General features: G+C 43.6%; 1 protein-coding gene across 3 annotated transcripts in view; it reads left to right on the forward strand.

The window, feature by feature from the left end:
• Nucleotides 1-14,981, forward strand: part of GPC3 (glypican 3) — a 279,330-nt gene that overhangs the window by 126,228 nt on the left and 138,121 nt on the right. For all 3 annotated transcript variants that reach the window (XM_048863254.2, XM_048863253.2, XM_075132579.1), the window contains one exon: nt 13,255-13,949. In XM_048863254.2, the coding sequence (XP_048719211.1) occupies nt 13,255-13,949 (695 nt within the window). The remainder of the gene's footprint in view (nt 1-13,254; nt 13,950-14,981) is intronic.

The following is a 14,981-nucleotide window of genomic DNA, read 5'->3' on the forward strand; positions in this document are numbered from 1 at the left end:
AGGGATTTGCAGGCGTCCTGTCAGCTTCCTCAAAGTCCCACAGTCCCAGGAATAAGAAGAGGCAGTGTAATAACCTGTAAAAGAGAACGTAACGGTAGAACATTGGAGGCCCAGCCATGCAACCCTTACTCATGGGAGTAGTCTCATTGACTGTAGTGACTACACGCTTGCTTCCGGATTGCAGGATCAGTTGCCCTTTAGTGTTAAAGCGGCGTCCAGGATTTAGGAGTAAAGCCACAGATCCAGCTGATGCACCATAGATTCCTTGTATAAGGCAAATACAGACAAGACAAGCCGAGGCCTAATTAGCGCTTGTGAAGTGCTCTGGGATCCCCGTACGGCAAGGCTCGGAGAAGTGCGGGTTGCTGCTGCTGTTATTTGGTAGCGTCCTGTTTACTTCCCAGCGTCTGGCTTTATTTAGAGTGTCTGCAGTTAACATGTGCAGAGCCTCAGTCGTGTTCTCAAGGGAGGAGATTTTACTCCCTGCTCTGTGATCTCTGCCGCCAGCTTCTCTGGGCTTGCGACAGTTGGTTCATAGAAGGAGTTAAACCCTTTCCCTGAAGTGCCCGTGGTGTCTAAAATAATCTGATAACTCGTGACAGCTCAGCTCCATGAGAGCTCTCAGCCACAGTGACGCAGCTTCTGCCGAGGCAGCGCCCTCTCGAGGAGGTGAACGCAGCTGAAAACCGACGGCTGGCTGATCTCGGTGGTGGCGTTGACGTAGCTGATACTGACTTTACCTAACCAACACCCAAAGGTCAGAAGCTGCCCTTGGCGGCTCCCGTCCTGTACAGCGTCTGCTGGGCCCAATTCTGCTCCCGGTTGGGGTGAATCCAGAGTGACTTCAGTGTAGCCGCTCTGGTTTAACCGTAGCATGTTGAGCGTGAAAATTGGATGCCTTGGAAATGATGCGAGTTTTGATGGCGGGATGGTCTTGTGGTTAAAGCAGTGGGCTGGGACTGAGGAGATCTGGGTCAGTTCCCAGCATCCCTACGGGCTTCCGATCTGACTTTGAGGAAGCTGCTTCACCGTGTTCTGTGTGGTGTAAGAATAAGGAATAAGAAGACTTCCCTACCTCCAGGGGTGGAAGTACAGTGATTTACACCAGCTCAGAATGTGGCCCATAGCAATAAACATGGTTGGAGCTAAGGTTGCCCACTGGCTGCTCCAGATGAGGCCGGAGAGACATGGGCTGTTGTTGGTGGAAGGGAAGTTTGCAGAGTTTGAGACGAGACTGTTGGAAAGCTGACTCAGCCGCTTACTTCCTGGCTTGTACTAGCTTGTGCTGGGGGCTGGAGAAGTCTAGCGGCCTTAACTCGACATAACAAAGTTTCTGTGTATGGGATATCAATAATAAATGGATGAACTACAGTGGGGTTAATTGCCTAGCAGTCAGACGGTTGCCTAGACTATAATGGGACCACATTTTTAGTGTTCTGAGTGGACCTAATGAGATGTTAACACACTATTTTTATTAGAAATTTCAGGGGCTGTATTTCAAAATGTGGGGCACTGTACGAACTGAACAATTAGAAATAAATGGCTTCCGAGCCTGCCGTGCGGATGGGCAGATATAATTAGGGGAAGAACATTTCTGACAAGAGAATAATAATAATCAGAGCAAGAGTTAGCTGCAGCTGCAGGAGGCACTTGCTTTTAAACTTTTTGCTTAGCTCTTAGTGACAAGACGTTGAACCAGAACATGGCTGCTCTAGTGCGGATGAGCTGGTGAGGGAGAAGATACAGGGAATCCTTCTCCCTTGCTAGTGCACCGGCATGAGGAGCAGACAGAACTTAGGCTGGGGGCTCTTGGAAGTTCATGGTTGTAGACCAGCCTGGTGGTGTCTGGGTGTCACTAGGAGGGATGCTGCGGAGGGGGTGCAAAAGTGAAGCAAGAACAGCCAAATCATTGCACTCACCCTGCCTATGTTCCAGCTACTTGGAACCCTATAGTGTCGGTGGCATGTAGGGTGTGTGTAGCTACACACCACAGTGAAAAGCAGGCTGCGTCCATGCTATGGTGGGTAACTACAGGTACCAGTGAAATACTCTGGCAGTGAGAGACTAAAGATAGCAGGCATGGCTCAGGTGAGGAGGGAGCCCTGTAGGACACACAGCCTTACTGTCCTAAGCCATGCCTCGCCAGCTACGCTGCTATTTATACCTGTGTGAGGGGGACTCTGGGGGTTTGTATATTACACGCCACCCATAGCAGCATGCAGTGTATATGTACCCTATGAGTGCTGCTCGTCGCTTGCGTGAGGTCCATGCTTGTGCCCAGCAGACGTAAGTGGTGTGTAGGTCTTGTGCAGTCCCTCTGTACGGGGTGACTTTCACCTGGGTGAATATAGACGCACCCCGTAGCCTTTGATTTGGCTTCACAATCTTGTCCTCTTGCATCTCATCTGATACCCCACTCTCATAGCCCTTGCCTCCACCTTCTCTATCCTCTTTATCCCCTTCCGTACGTTTCCACCGTAAACTCTATCTTTTATACCTATTCCTCTTCCTCCCTGTAATATGACTTCTCAAAGAGGTGCACAAATACCCAGATATATGACTTCAGCAGCTCACTAGAAAGTGTGTCCCTTTGCCAGGGCCCCTGTGTTGAGCTGGGGTGGAACCGGAGTTATGGGGTGAGCTTGGGAGCAGTTGTAGGAACTCCTTCTTTGCTATTCCCTTGCAATGGGCTGGAGATCATTGGTAATTGCAGAAGATGGGGGAGCAGGTGGGGAGCTCCCCATCTAATTCCTCAGCTCTGTGGACCCTTGCATGGGGCCAGGGAATGACTGTAACTGGTGAAGGAACAAGTCCAGGGGGAGCCCCATTCCTCCCTTTCCAGATTCCTACATGGGCCTAATGAGAGTCTGGGGAGAGCAGGTGTTCTTCACAGCCCAGGTCTCTGGTCAGGTGTCAGGGAGGAGTTTAGTAAGTATCTTATCTGTGTACAACTGCTGAAGAGGCCACACAGGAGGAGTGGGGAGAAGGAATGAGTCAGGGCATGTACGGTGGCTTTATCTGCCCATTCTACCCTGCAGAGAAGACCCTTATAAACAACAGCAAGGCAGCAGAAACCTGCATACAACTTGTAAACACTAAGTGAAACAGCATTTCAGGATTAATCATGGATGGAGTGATCTGTCTCAAACTCAAATTCTTAGAATTATTCAGTGCTCCTTTTAAAACACTGGTAGAGATTAGATCTTGTTTTGGATTACACCATATTATGCTCAGAAAATGCAGGGATTACCGGCTTTTAGATCCGAAGGAACAAGAGCAAACATGAATTTTCAATACAAATTTTTGCGTATGTAGGAGTAGGAATCGGTAATGAAGCTTTCAGTTCAGCCCCGATTCGGCAAGGTGCTTAAGCATATGTGTAACTTTAGGGCTGGGATTAGTGCCATTGAAGTAGATGGAGCTACTAATGTGATTAAAACTATATATTTTCAGTAGCGACAGGGAAGTGTTAGTACCATTATACAGGGCACTGCTGAGACCTTATCTGGAATAATGTGTGCAGTTCTGGTCTCCCATGTTGAAGAAAGATGAATTCAAACTGGAACAGGTGCAGAGAAGGGTACTAGGATGATCCAAGAAATGGAAAACCTACCTTATGAGTGGAGACTCAAAGAGCTTGGCTTGTTTAATGTAATCCTAAGAGAGATATGATTGCTCTCTATAAATACATCAGAGGCTTAAATACCAGGGAGGGAGAGGGGTTATTTAATTTAAAGCGCCAATGTGGACACAAGAACAAATGGATATAAACTGGCCATCAACAAGTTTAGGTTTGAAATTAGACAAAGGTTTCTAACCATCAGAAGAGTGAAATTCTGGAGCAGCCTTTCAAGGGGAGCAGTGGGGGCAAAAAACCTAACAGGCTTCAAAACTGAACTTGATAAGTTTATGGAGAGGATGGTATGATGAGATGCCTACAATGGCATGAAGCCGACCTGCGACTACTAGTAGCAAATATTCCAGTCAGCTGGTGATGGGAGGCTAGATGGGGAAGGTTCTGAGTTACTACAGAAAATTCTTTCCCAGGTGTCTGGCTGCTGGTTTTGCCCACATATTCAGGGTTTAATTGATCGCCATATATGGTGGATTCTCTGTAACTTGAAGTCTTTAAACCATGATCTAAGGACTTCAGTAACTCAGCCAGAGGTTAGGGGACTGTTACAGGAGTGGACAAGTGAGGTTCTTTGGCCTGCGATGTGTAGGAGGTCAGACTAGATAATCACGATGGTCCCTTCTGGCCTTAAAGTCTGAGTCTAAAATCTATATATTTGCTAAACTGAGGCCTTAGTTTTTTTAACAAAGCAGTGAAAGCGGCTGGAGCTCTTAACTAGTTTTAATTAGGTTTTCATTTTTGCTAACTTGTTTTTTAGCCTTTTAAAGAATTGACTGGTGACATGACTCCCTTTGTTTCCTTCCATGTTAATGTCCTAAATTATGACAAGAATTTTCCTCCTACAGAAAACTGTAAAAATTAATTAGGACTTTTTCTGTTCATTGTAACACTGTATGTGAATTAGACCAGAGAAAAGCGACATAAAGTTTTATGTCACAAGAATGTATCTTTTAAAACTTTCTGTATTTGTGTCCATTAATGAAATAAAACTGATCCAAGGAATTCAACAGTGATTTAAAAACTGTTTTTGGCATACATGTGAAACCAGATAACTACAACCTATGTGATGACAAGTGTGAGAAGAGGGAATCCAGACTGGGAGCATCCGGCTTTAATCATGGGAATTAACATGCATGCAAATAGCGCGTTGTTCTGACATAGCAAGGGAGCACCAGGTCGAAATTTACAAAGATCCTTTCTTCACTGTGAGGCTATTCTGAGAATGAGAAACGGGATTCTTGTACATTTTAATATATAGCCGTTGCCACTGAAAACAGTCTGTATTTATCGCAGTTACTACACTACCCTGTTCCCTCTTCCGGCCATAGGGAAAGGTAGACAGTATTGCTGTATGGTAGAAAGAAAAGGAGGACTTGTGGCACCTTAGAGACTAACCAATTTATTTGAGCATAAGCTTTTGTGAGCTACAGCTCACTTCATCGGATGCATGTAGCTGTAGCTCACGAAAGCTCATGCTCAAATAAATTGGTTAGTCTCTAAGGTGCCACAAGTCCTCCTTTTCTTTTTGCGAATACAGACTAACACGGCTGTTCCTCTGAAACCTGGCTGTATGGTAGCTGGCTTAACTTTTTAATGGCAACCACTCTACTTCCCATCCACCAGAATTAGCTTGAGAACTGCAGAGAAAAGCACGACAATCATGTACCTGCTCAGACACCAGAAAGCAAATCAGATAACCGCAAAGTTGCTGCTTTTTAATTTCTCACAATTAGCTAAACAATCTCATGATTTTTTGGGACCTGACTCTTTTTTTTTTTATGTTTGGGGTTGGCAGTAACAGAAAAAGAACTGCAGCACAGCTGACAAAAGGCATTTTTCTTAGATCTAACACCCAGTGCATTAAGAGAAACGAAATTGAAAAGACCATTTGCAATAGTAGCACCATCTGGTGACTTTCAATAATGTTACAGACAACGTAAGAATATTATGCCACATATGAGAGGCATAACTTTAGCCTTGCCTATCTGGACGGTGTCCTTTTTAAAAACTTGCGGTAGAGTGTAAATCAGAATGGAACAAGTCTGTTGAATTTTCTTTTATTACTGCCGAGGGAAACATTCTTGGGCTTTATTTCCTTTCTGTTCAGTATATTGAAAACCTTTTCCAAGTTTGTAACTAAATATTTTGAGCAGCTTGAAAAATGACCTGCACTGGATCATACATATTGTTCCTCTAGCAGCCTGGTTATTCTTGCCAACCATTGTTGCTCTTTTAGTAGGGTTTTGTCCATGTCCTTCTGTAATACAATCCTGAGTAATAAGTCTGAAGTTGTCTAGTTCATCAGATATATTGAAGAAGTATTTCCTGCTTTGTCACTCTTTCCATATGATTTTTGCTTTGGTTACATCCTCCAGCCTAGAACACTGCAAAAATATTCCCAGTCCAGAAGTTATGTTTTTTGAGAACTGCAGAGAAGAGCACTACAGTCATATACCTGCTCAGACACCAGAAAGCAAATCATATAACCCAAAAGTTGCTGCTTTTTAATTTCAGAAATTAACAAATTGACAGAAAGCAAAACGTTTGGGCATTTTTATGATGAACAGTCAAGTTTCTCCTGTTGAATACATTTTGCTTCAACTGAAGATTCACTAGGAAAAGTATCTGTGTTGAGAGTAAATTAATTTCACTGGTGAATTTTTCTCCAACTTTCTAACCCTGAAGCAAAACCTCTGGTTGTCATGAATGATCTCTTCCATGGGCTAAGGAATTCCCAGGGCCTGGTTCTTTGCTGACGGAAACTGCAGTGTCAGTGACAAGGTAGAGAAATGTGAATTGATTTGGCATTCCCTGGGTGATCAAAATGAGTGTTAACGTACATGCCAAGGTGACAGAAAGTGTGGCTCAGCAGGGAAAGCTACTAATGAGGGGGCATAAGTTAAAGCAGAAGAGTCCTAAAAATGCTAAAATTTGCCTCTGGGTTTATTACTTGTTCACTGAGGCCGGGTTTTTCAAAAGGGCAAAAGAGTTAGGTGCCCAAGTCTCATCAAATTTCAATGCGAGTTTGGCTTTTAACTCTTATAGTCTCCTTGGAAAATCCCAGTTTGAGTTTCTGATGCAGTTTGAAACAGCCAAGACACAAATCCGTGGAAGAATGATACCCTAATTCTAGGGAGGCTGCTGGGTACTCTCTAACCAGTGTGTGTAAATTAGCCATCCTTTGGCCTGTATTTATGTATTTATTTATTTTCATGCTTGTAGAAGATTGGATGGAAATCAGAGGCAAAAAGGCTGTTGTGAATCAAAAATAATCCCTTAGAAGTTAAATTGCAGATTATAACCAAAGCTAAAAGAAAAAATGTCATGCGTTGGGAAATGTTTCCCATTGTTAATACGTGATATATATTCACGGTATATTGTTGTGTGGGGGCTGTGTCACTGATAAGGTGTCCAAAATTTGTTTTGTGTTTAGTAACGTTTTGTGCACCAGAGCTAGGAAAATAAATGCACTTGTAACGAAAAACACAAAATCTGTTTGTTCGTCCAATGCATAACTGAAAGCTGCTTATGACTGCCCCATTTATGCACGTGTTTATGCATGTAAGTAATGGACACTAGGATAGTTTCCATTTGCAGGACCGCATGCAATTTTTTTCTGCAGATTTGCAAGATGCACCATGGTTGGTGGATTGCTTGTGCAGCAGGCTCTGCTAGAGGTGTTCCCTCATTGTCTGTGCACCTTGTAAATAAACCGCTTCAGTGGATTCTGTTTGGTATATACCGAGTAGGAAGTGCTGTACATGTGAATCTACAGTAGTGGAAGATTTTGTGTTAATGGAGAAATTATCTTGGACCACATAATCAAGAGCATTGTAATAAATCTGCACAAGAGGCAAGATTAAAGTTACAAGTGCACCTTTAACTTTGGCATTTCCTGACTTTTGAGCAATTAGGTGTGTCACCTTAATGCTTTCTTATGCAGGTTTGTTAGGGTTTATGCAGGGAAACTTCAGTGGATTCTGTTTTGGGACTATAAAGAGGGGGAAACAATGATCTGAGGTTAGGATATTGGAAATTGGGAACAGTATAATTCTGGATGGGATTTATTGTCTCTCTGATTTTAACAAATGTATCATCATTCTTTGACATCTCTTCAGCATTCCCGGCAGCCATATTGTTCTCAGTCAGCTGTAGAAAGATTGACAGGTCCGGTCTTTTGTTTCTGAGCCTTTGTTGCTGGACCCCATTTTGGGACCTACTCTACTTCCAAACCCTTGACTAGGGAAGACCAGTTTCTCCTGTCTCTCTCCCCCCATCCCATGCCCTACAACCTCGGCAAGATTGCAGCCTGTGTGTACTTCTGAACTCTACCGGAGCCTGCAGCCTGTAGAAGTTGTCAAGATCCTGCCAATTTAATCCTGAGCCATTCTGATTCCTGCAGCAGACCTTTTAAGTAGCTGCAGCTCAAGGGAGCACCTACCCTTTTCAGAAAAGCTGGCTTTTCAATTAAGCAACATATTTTTATGATCTGAGCTGAGAGCAGAGTGATTTCATGCTTATGTCAATACTCCCCACTCAATGGACCGTTATGACCTTTTTTACTTATTTTCTTTTTTATCATTTCCATTTCATAATGGCAATATGACACTCAATGCGCCGCATTTCTGGGGAGTTATTGCACTTAAGTAGCTGAAGTCATTCAGACTTTGGCGTCATGCCTCACAGTCTACCTGAGCCTTGCAGTAATTCTCCTTAAATTGCTGGATGGAAGGTCTGATTGCATAAATAGTATGTCCATTCAAACCAATTGTTGCCTGCTACCTTCACTCTAAAGTAAGGGGTCAGCTGTTTTTGTAAGCATGTACTCTGCCATCCATGATAAATTGCCCTTTATATCATCCTATTTGTATTACTGTAGTCAAAGGATCATACAGCATAAGTGCATCAAATGTGATGCTGAGGGCTTGGTCCTCAGCTGACAACACTGCTGCTAACATTCTGTCTGAATTCCTTCCATATTTCAATTGGGTACAGCCGTGTTCTTCACTTCTGACCAAAAGTGTCATAGTGCGTTGTTAAACAACTCCCACGTTTTACCCCAGAGCTGGATGAAGTGCTGGATGAAAGTGACTTCAGTGTATAATTTGCATATCTATTTGTAAAGCACTTTTTGGATATTTTTACATTAAGCATATGCACAACTACTGCCCTGATTAGGGTGACATTCCTGAACTGTGATCCCCTGACACCAGAAAGATATCTCCATGGCCATCTTTAACCCCTGGTGTTTGATAAACTATTTCTCTGACAAGAAATAATTGTAAAAGCAGATTAAAAATTGCACAGCATGATCAAGGTGTATTGTCTGTGCCTTTTGGAATTTTTGGTGATACCCGAAATAGAACTTCCCCCTTAAAGAGTTGGTGGGCCATATTTTGTCCTTTGATACCCATCTCCATTGGAAGTTCTGAGGGCATCTCCAAGCACAGAATTTGTGTCACTGCTGTCAGCTCTCAGGGATTTTTGTCATTGTTCTGTTTACAGAACATTGTGCCGTAGCTAGACCTGCAAGCCACCCTGAGTTGGTCTCTTAGAAAATGTTTTAGACAGCTTTAGAAAGTTAGATAAAACTGTCTTACTTCAACTTAAGTTGCAAGAGTTTCAACCACCCCATGTCCTAAGCAGGACTACTTTTACCATCAGCAAACCCAGGTCACTGAATTAGTTGGGAATGAGAAGTCCAGGGATCTGCAGCATTACTCCTCCCTTCCACTCTCCCTACTGATCCATTCTTGTGAGCTCACAGGGGATCGAAGCTCAAAAGTTTTCTCCTCTTTGAAGTACTTGGAATTTGACCGTGGGTCACTTGCTGGCGTCAGTTTTAAAACTAGCTGGGGTTTTGGAGGAATATTTTAAAACAGAAAATGTGTTGTTATTTTTTTAGCGGGGAGCTGGGAAAGAATAATTTGGATCTGTGAGCCTTCACTGGGTAACTTTTTAAATTTCCTAATGTGGCAGCAGGATGCTGATCAAGGTGCTGACGTGTCCTCAGCTTCCCTATTACTTTCTCAAAGGGGTAAACACAAAGGTTCCAAGAAACAAAAAACAGAGACTCTTTGCCAGTTGTTATGAAAAAATTAAGTAAGTCTCTTGACCTTAAAGCAGCGGGTCTCTGAGTGCTTGCTCTTCTGTTACACCACTCTCCCTGATTCCTCTCTGAAGCATCCCTAGCTGTAGGAGGTTTGTATAAGAGTTTTGAATATTTTCTAATCGGTGAATATTCCCCTAGCTCTGATGCTAGCTTGCAAAGCACAGAGGTATGGGAAAAGGGAAGAAGGATAACTTTTCTGAGGCAACCAACTGAGAAGAGGTTAAAAGTGAATGGTGAGACACAGCATGAAAAACCTGGTAAAGGTTATACAAGGCGCCCAAAGACATTGGCCCAAAAGGTGCTTTGTAGTTTTTGCCAAGGCAGAAGCTATTTGCCGTGCTTTATTCCAGAATAAAGGAAAAAAGTTTCTTCATCTCCGTGCCCTATTTAAAGAAACTCTTGTTTTCAGGCGTTTCTACTGGCACAACCTTAACTTGTCCTCCTTGTGCAGAAGCATTATGATACATGTGCTCTGGGTTGTATAGGGCCCCTGCCATAGGTTGCATCATGAGAGGGACACCAAGCAGTGCAGGTTCTCTACCTGGCTGTGCTGCAGACATCTTCCATGGGGCTGGGTAGAACTCTCATAATGGATTAATGCGGGTGTAGGTTAAGGTTGCATACGCAATCCTAATTGGGCATTTCCTAACCTTTGGGGTACCTGAATTTTCAGGCTTAACATTCTTATAATGTAGCTTTTTGCATAGACTTGAAGATTTATATCACAGTAGCATTTACAGATCTCAATCAAGATGAGGGCCCAAGCATGCTAAGTGCTGTATATACACAGATCAAGACACAGTCCGTGCCCTGAGGCCCTCACAGTCTAAGAAATGATCTCTTTAATATATGATAGTGCCTCTCCCCCAAGTGGGCCCATCTCCTGGCAGAGGGCTGGTCGTTGATCTAGCTGATGGCAGCCATCTTGTGGAAAAGTGACGTAACTTGTGATCCCGCTGGTATCGAGAGCCAGCATTCATCGGTTTCCGTTCTGCTCCAACACAGATTTAACAAATGGGAAAAGAACACTATGGATTAAAAATTAAAAATTTCCTTCAATTATTAAACATGAATAATTTTCATGCAAATCGAGCCTGGATTCGTGTTTCCAGACGGACGCAGATCAAAGCTATTATGCTGTGAAGTGTCAGCGACCTGTGAACCAAGAGGCTGGTCGTTATTTTTATCCTTTTATTAATAGTACCCTGAAGGATGAGGGACCTAGAGCAATGTAGCTGTTTAGCATAAAGAAGACTTACATTTCTGTCTGCGGGGATCTGTGCTCCTCTTTAACTTGTTCATTTGCATACCGAGAGAGAGGAACTGGGGGTATAGCACCTTGATACCATTTGAGCAGGAAAATACTGATAGGTATACAATTAGACCGCAACGGCTAAGTGAGCCCATCGCCGGAGGTGCTTTTAATTAGTCCTGTTTGTGGTGTGAAGGAAATACATGCAGAACGTCCCTGGGTCCTGGAGAGAGGATTGGGAAAATGTGGAATTCTGACTCCAGAAATACATATGCGGCTTTCATGAAGTCAGTGGGAGTTGTGTGTGTATATCTGAAGGCAGTTTGGCCCTGAATACAGATGTCTAAGTACTATATTGAATCCTCTCCAGATAACTTCATCTGAATGGAATGAATAACTTCACATGGAAAAACTTGAAAGGAACACAAGGCGGGAGGAGTTGACTTTTCAAATAAAGAAACATTAATAGTTCAGTGAGCTCCTCATGTTATGAACCCTTGTTGCTTTAATATTTCCAGGCATTCGAGTAGGATACCCCATTTTGCAACGTAATTCGTGAGGGCTCAGTCTGTTGCTCCATTCACAAGGGCTGGGGTTTCATAGGTCATCTGACTCTAGGTGTCTGCCTTGGGCTGGAAGGTTCCTAAGGAACTTGCCTGGTGGAAAGCAGGTAAAATCCAGAGTGCAAGGAAAGCCTGGGAGACGCCTTCTGAACCCGGGCAGCTGTTTGTCACAGTGCTACCATTTTGGGCCTGATTCTGGATCCTTTTCTTATGCTGAGTGGAGCCTCACTCTGCAAGTAGCTCTCCCTCCACCCCTCCCACATGCACCAGGCAGGGTTCCCTGAACCCCACCCCTCACTAGCTAGGGCACGCTGCCTTCCCTAGACCTGTCCCCCTCCCACACCAACAGCCACCACAACACCCACTGCTGAGGAGACCTTGGGGGTAGAAGAATCACTGATTTTTCTCTCACTTGAGAAATGCCACCAAAACCTGGGCAGCTGGCTGGGGTGGGGTGGGCAAGGCATGAGGTGGATTTGGAGAGGAAGGGAAGGAAGAGTATTTTCCCCAGAAGATGTCACACATGGAAAGTTTTTTTTGAGGAGAGCCCCCTGTTATACTTTCAGCAGCACTTCACTGATTGGTGAACTGAGGGAGACCCTAAACCTCCAATTGCAGAAGCTGGGGCTGGACAGCAGGGGACAGGTCACTCAAAATTGCCCTGTTCTGTTCATTCCCTCTGAAGCGTCTGGCAGTGGGCGCTGTTAGCAGACAGGATACTGGGCTAGACGGATGATTGATCTGGCCATTCTTACGTTTTCATGAGCATATAGAATTTTGTTTAACATTTACTTCTGCTTAATGTGACATTAATGTGGTTTAGGGAGCTACAGTGAAATTCAGTGGTATTGGGTAGCCTTTTCTGCTCTGTCTGAACTAATTGGTGGTGTCAGTCCAAAACCTAATGGTGAGCCTCACAAAAATTCACCCTCGTGTTTGGCACCATTGCTGGTTGTTTTCCGTAGAGGGATCAGTGATGGATACTCAGCTGACTTCTTTCGAGAAATGCTCCTTCATTGGCCTGTTCCGTGGATAAACTCCTTTTCCAATGGGGAGGAAGTGGAACTGGATACTTAACTGGTATGAATCCAGTGAAGTCAATGGAGCTGTGCTGATGTACATTAGCAGAGAATTTAGTCCCCAATACCTTTCACAAGAATTAAAGTGACTTAAAAAAAAAACTCTAAAGAAGAATCAGTGCAGAAAGTTAAATCCTGATAACCATTATGAACCTGTAAATATTGTCCTTTCTGTGGCAGAATGTCAGCATTTAATATTTCCTGATTTGGCATACTATACAGTTTGGTGTCAAGTATGTATCCATCTTAAATTAAGAGACTTGATATAGAATTCCTGTTAATTTCAATTCAATATGAGAGAGAGAGCGAACTTGCAATCCTAGCCCATTTTTGTAATCAATATTTTCTTTAAAAGCTGAAGTTTAACTAGATCAGAGTTTTTGTTGTTTGAAATGTAACTGGTGTTTAAAGAGTTTATAGACTCCTCAGATCTTATATACTCCTCTGATCTGATATAGTTCTACACTAGCAGTGACAGCTACAGATGTGGATATGAGTCAGTGGATGAACAGCAGTGTGAATAGGACCTCAGTCTTAGCAACAAACATATTACAGGATTTGTTCTCCCATCTCAGAGTTTGTCTTTTAATTCCTTGTTTTGTTTTTATTTTCAGAAGCCTTCGAAATTGTAGTACGGCATGCAAGAAACTACACCAACACCATGTTTAGGAACCACTACCAGAACATGGGGTCCAGAGCTCTTAAGTTTGTTGGAGAACTTTTTACAGATATCTCGCTTTATATACTGGGCTCTGACATCAATGTGAATGACATGGTCAATGAATTTTTTGACAGCTTGTTCCCTTTAGTCTACTCACACTTGATGAACCCAGGCTTCCCTGACCCCTCCGGAGAAATGATAGAATGCCTGCGGGTAGCAAGGCGGGACCTCAGGGTGTTTGGTAACTACCCCAAGATTATGATGACCCAGGTATCAAAGTCATTGCAGGCCACGCGAGCCTTCCTACAAGCGCTCAACCTGGGGATCGAAGTCATAAACACTACCGACCACTTAAAATTCAGCAAGGAATGTGGACGCGCACTGCTGAGGATGTGGTACTGTTCTCATTGCCAAGGGCTACTGATGGCGAAGCCTTGTGCCGGATACTGCAGTGTTGTGATGCAAGGGTGCCTGGCCAGTGTTGTGGAGATAGATAACTACTGGAGAGAATATATTCGATCCCTGGAAGGGCTGACCAAAGGCATGTATGGAATCTATGACATGGAGCATGTCCTGCTTAGTCTCTTCTTGTTGATACAAGACTCGGTCGTGTATGTCCAGAAGAATGGAGGGAAGCTGTCCGCAACAGTGAGTTCTTTTAAATATTGCTATGTCCTCTTTGCTACAGCCATCTTTTTCCATGTGATCAGGCTATCCATTGAACACGTGGAGCCTCATGTATTTTAGAAAAACTTCCATTAAAACAAGCAACTCTTTCCCCCAGGCTCTCTCCCCCCGATTCGTTCTGACTTCTAAGACTTACCTGAACCTGCCGTATCGCAGAACTGGGGTTAATTCCCAGCTCAGGCTCTGGGTTGTCAGGAGCTGGGAATGTGCAGTGGTGACCGAATCCCACTTTGGATCTCTCAGCAGTACTTCCCATCCGTTGATTTCAGGTTATATGAGACACCTGGAGAAAGGAGCTTCATTCAGTCTGTGTCAGTCTGAGATGTGTGGCTGTGATGCTGAACATCTTGGGAAATGAATGGGGGATCCACAGGATTTCAGCTGGGGTGTGAAGCATGGCAGATGGTGGAGGAGGGACCACATTCCTTCCTAGTTTAACAGTAACTGTCTGGTGCCTGGTTGCTCCAAACACCAAGGATGGCACATCCTGTATGGTACAGTCCGGGGTGGATACAAATCCATGATTTTTTGTCTTTCAGATTTCTTTTATTTAAATGAGATTTTTTGATGTGGGTGTTTAAATTATAATGTTTTCTTTTTAAAAACTAATCCTGTTTCAAATGAAATCTGAATTTAATATAAAATATGTCAAAGCCTAAACTACTTATAATCTCTAACAATATTTACGTAAAAATAAATATGCGGAATCCATGAGCCTCTGTCAAAACCTTTTGAGTGAAAGGTTGCTTTTCTGTAGAAAGAAAGAATGAGGGGCAGGGAACATCTAGTTTTATAAATATATCCGAGTAAATCACATTCTTGTACTAAGGGATTGATCCCTTAGTGAGGGCCCCAGAGTCTGTGCCATTCGGTACAGAAGACTGGCAAAGTCCACACAGGCATTGGAACCTGGCCTCCGACCCCAGGAGACACCATCATGTCTCTCATTGGTGTCCTCCACTGAGCCCACCCGGGTGGTGTCATAATCCTATT

This window comes from Caretta caretta, chromosome 9 (assembly GCF_965140235.1).
Source record: "Caretta caretta isolate rCarCar2 chromosome 9, rCarCar1.hap1, whole genome shotgun sequence".
Lineage (NCBI taxonomy): Eukaryota > Metazoa > Chordata > Testudines > Cheloniidae > Caretta > Caretta caretta.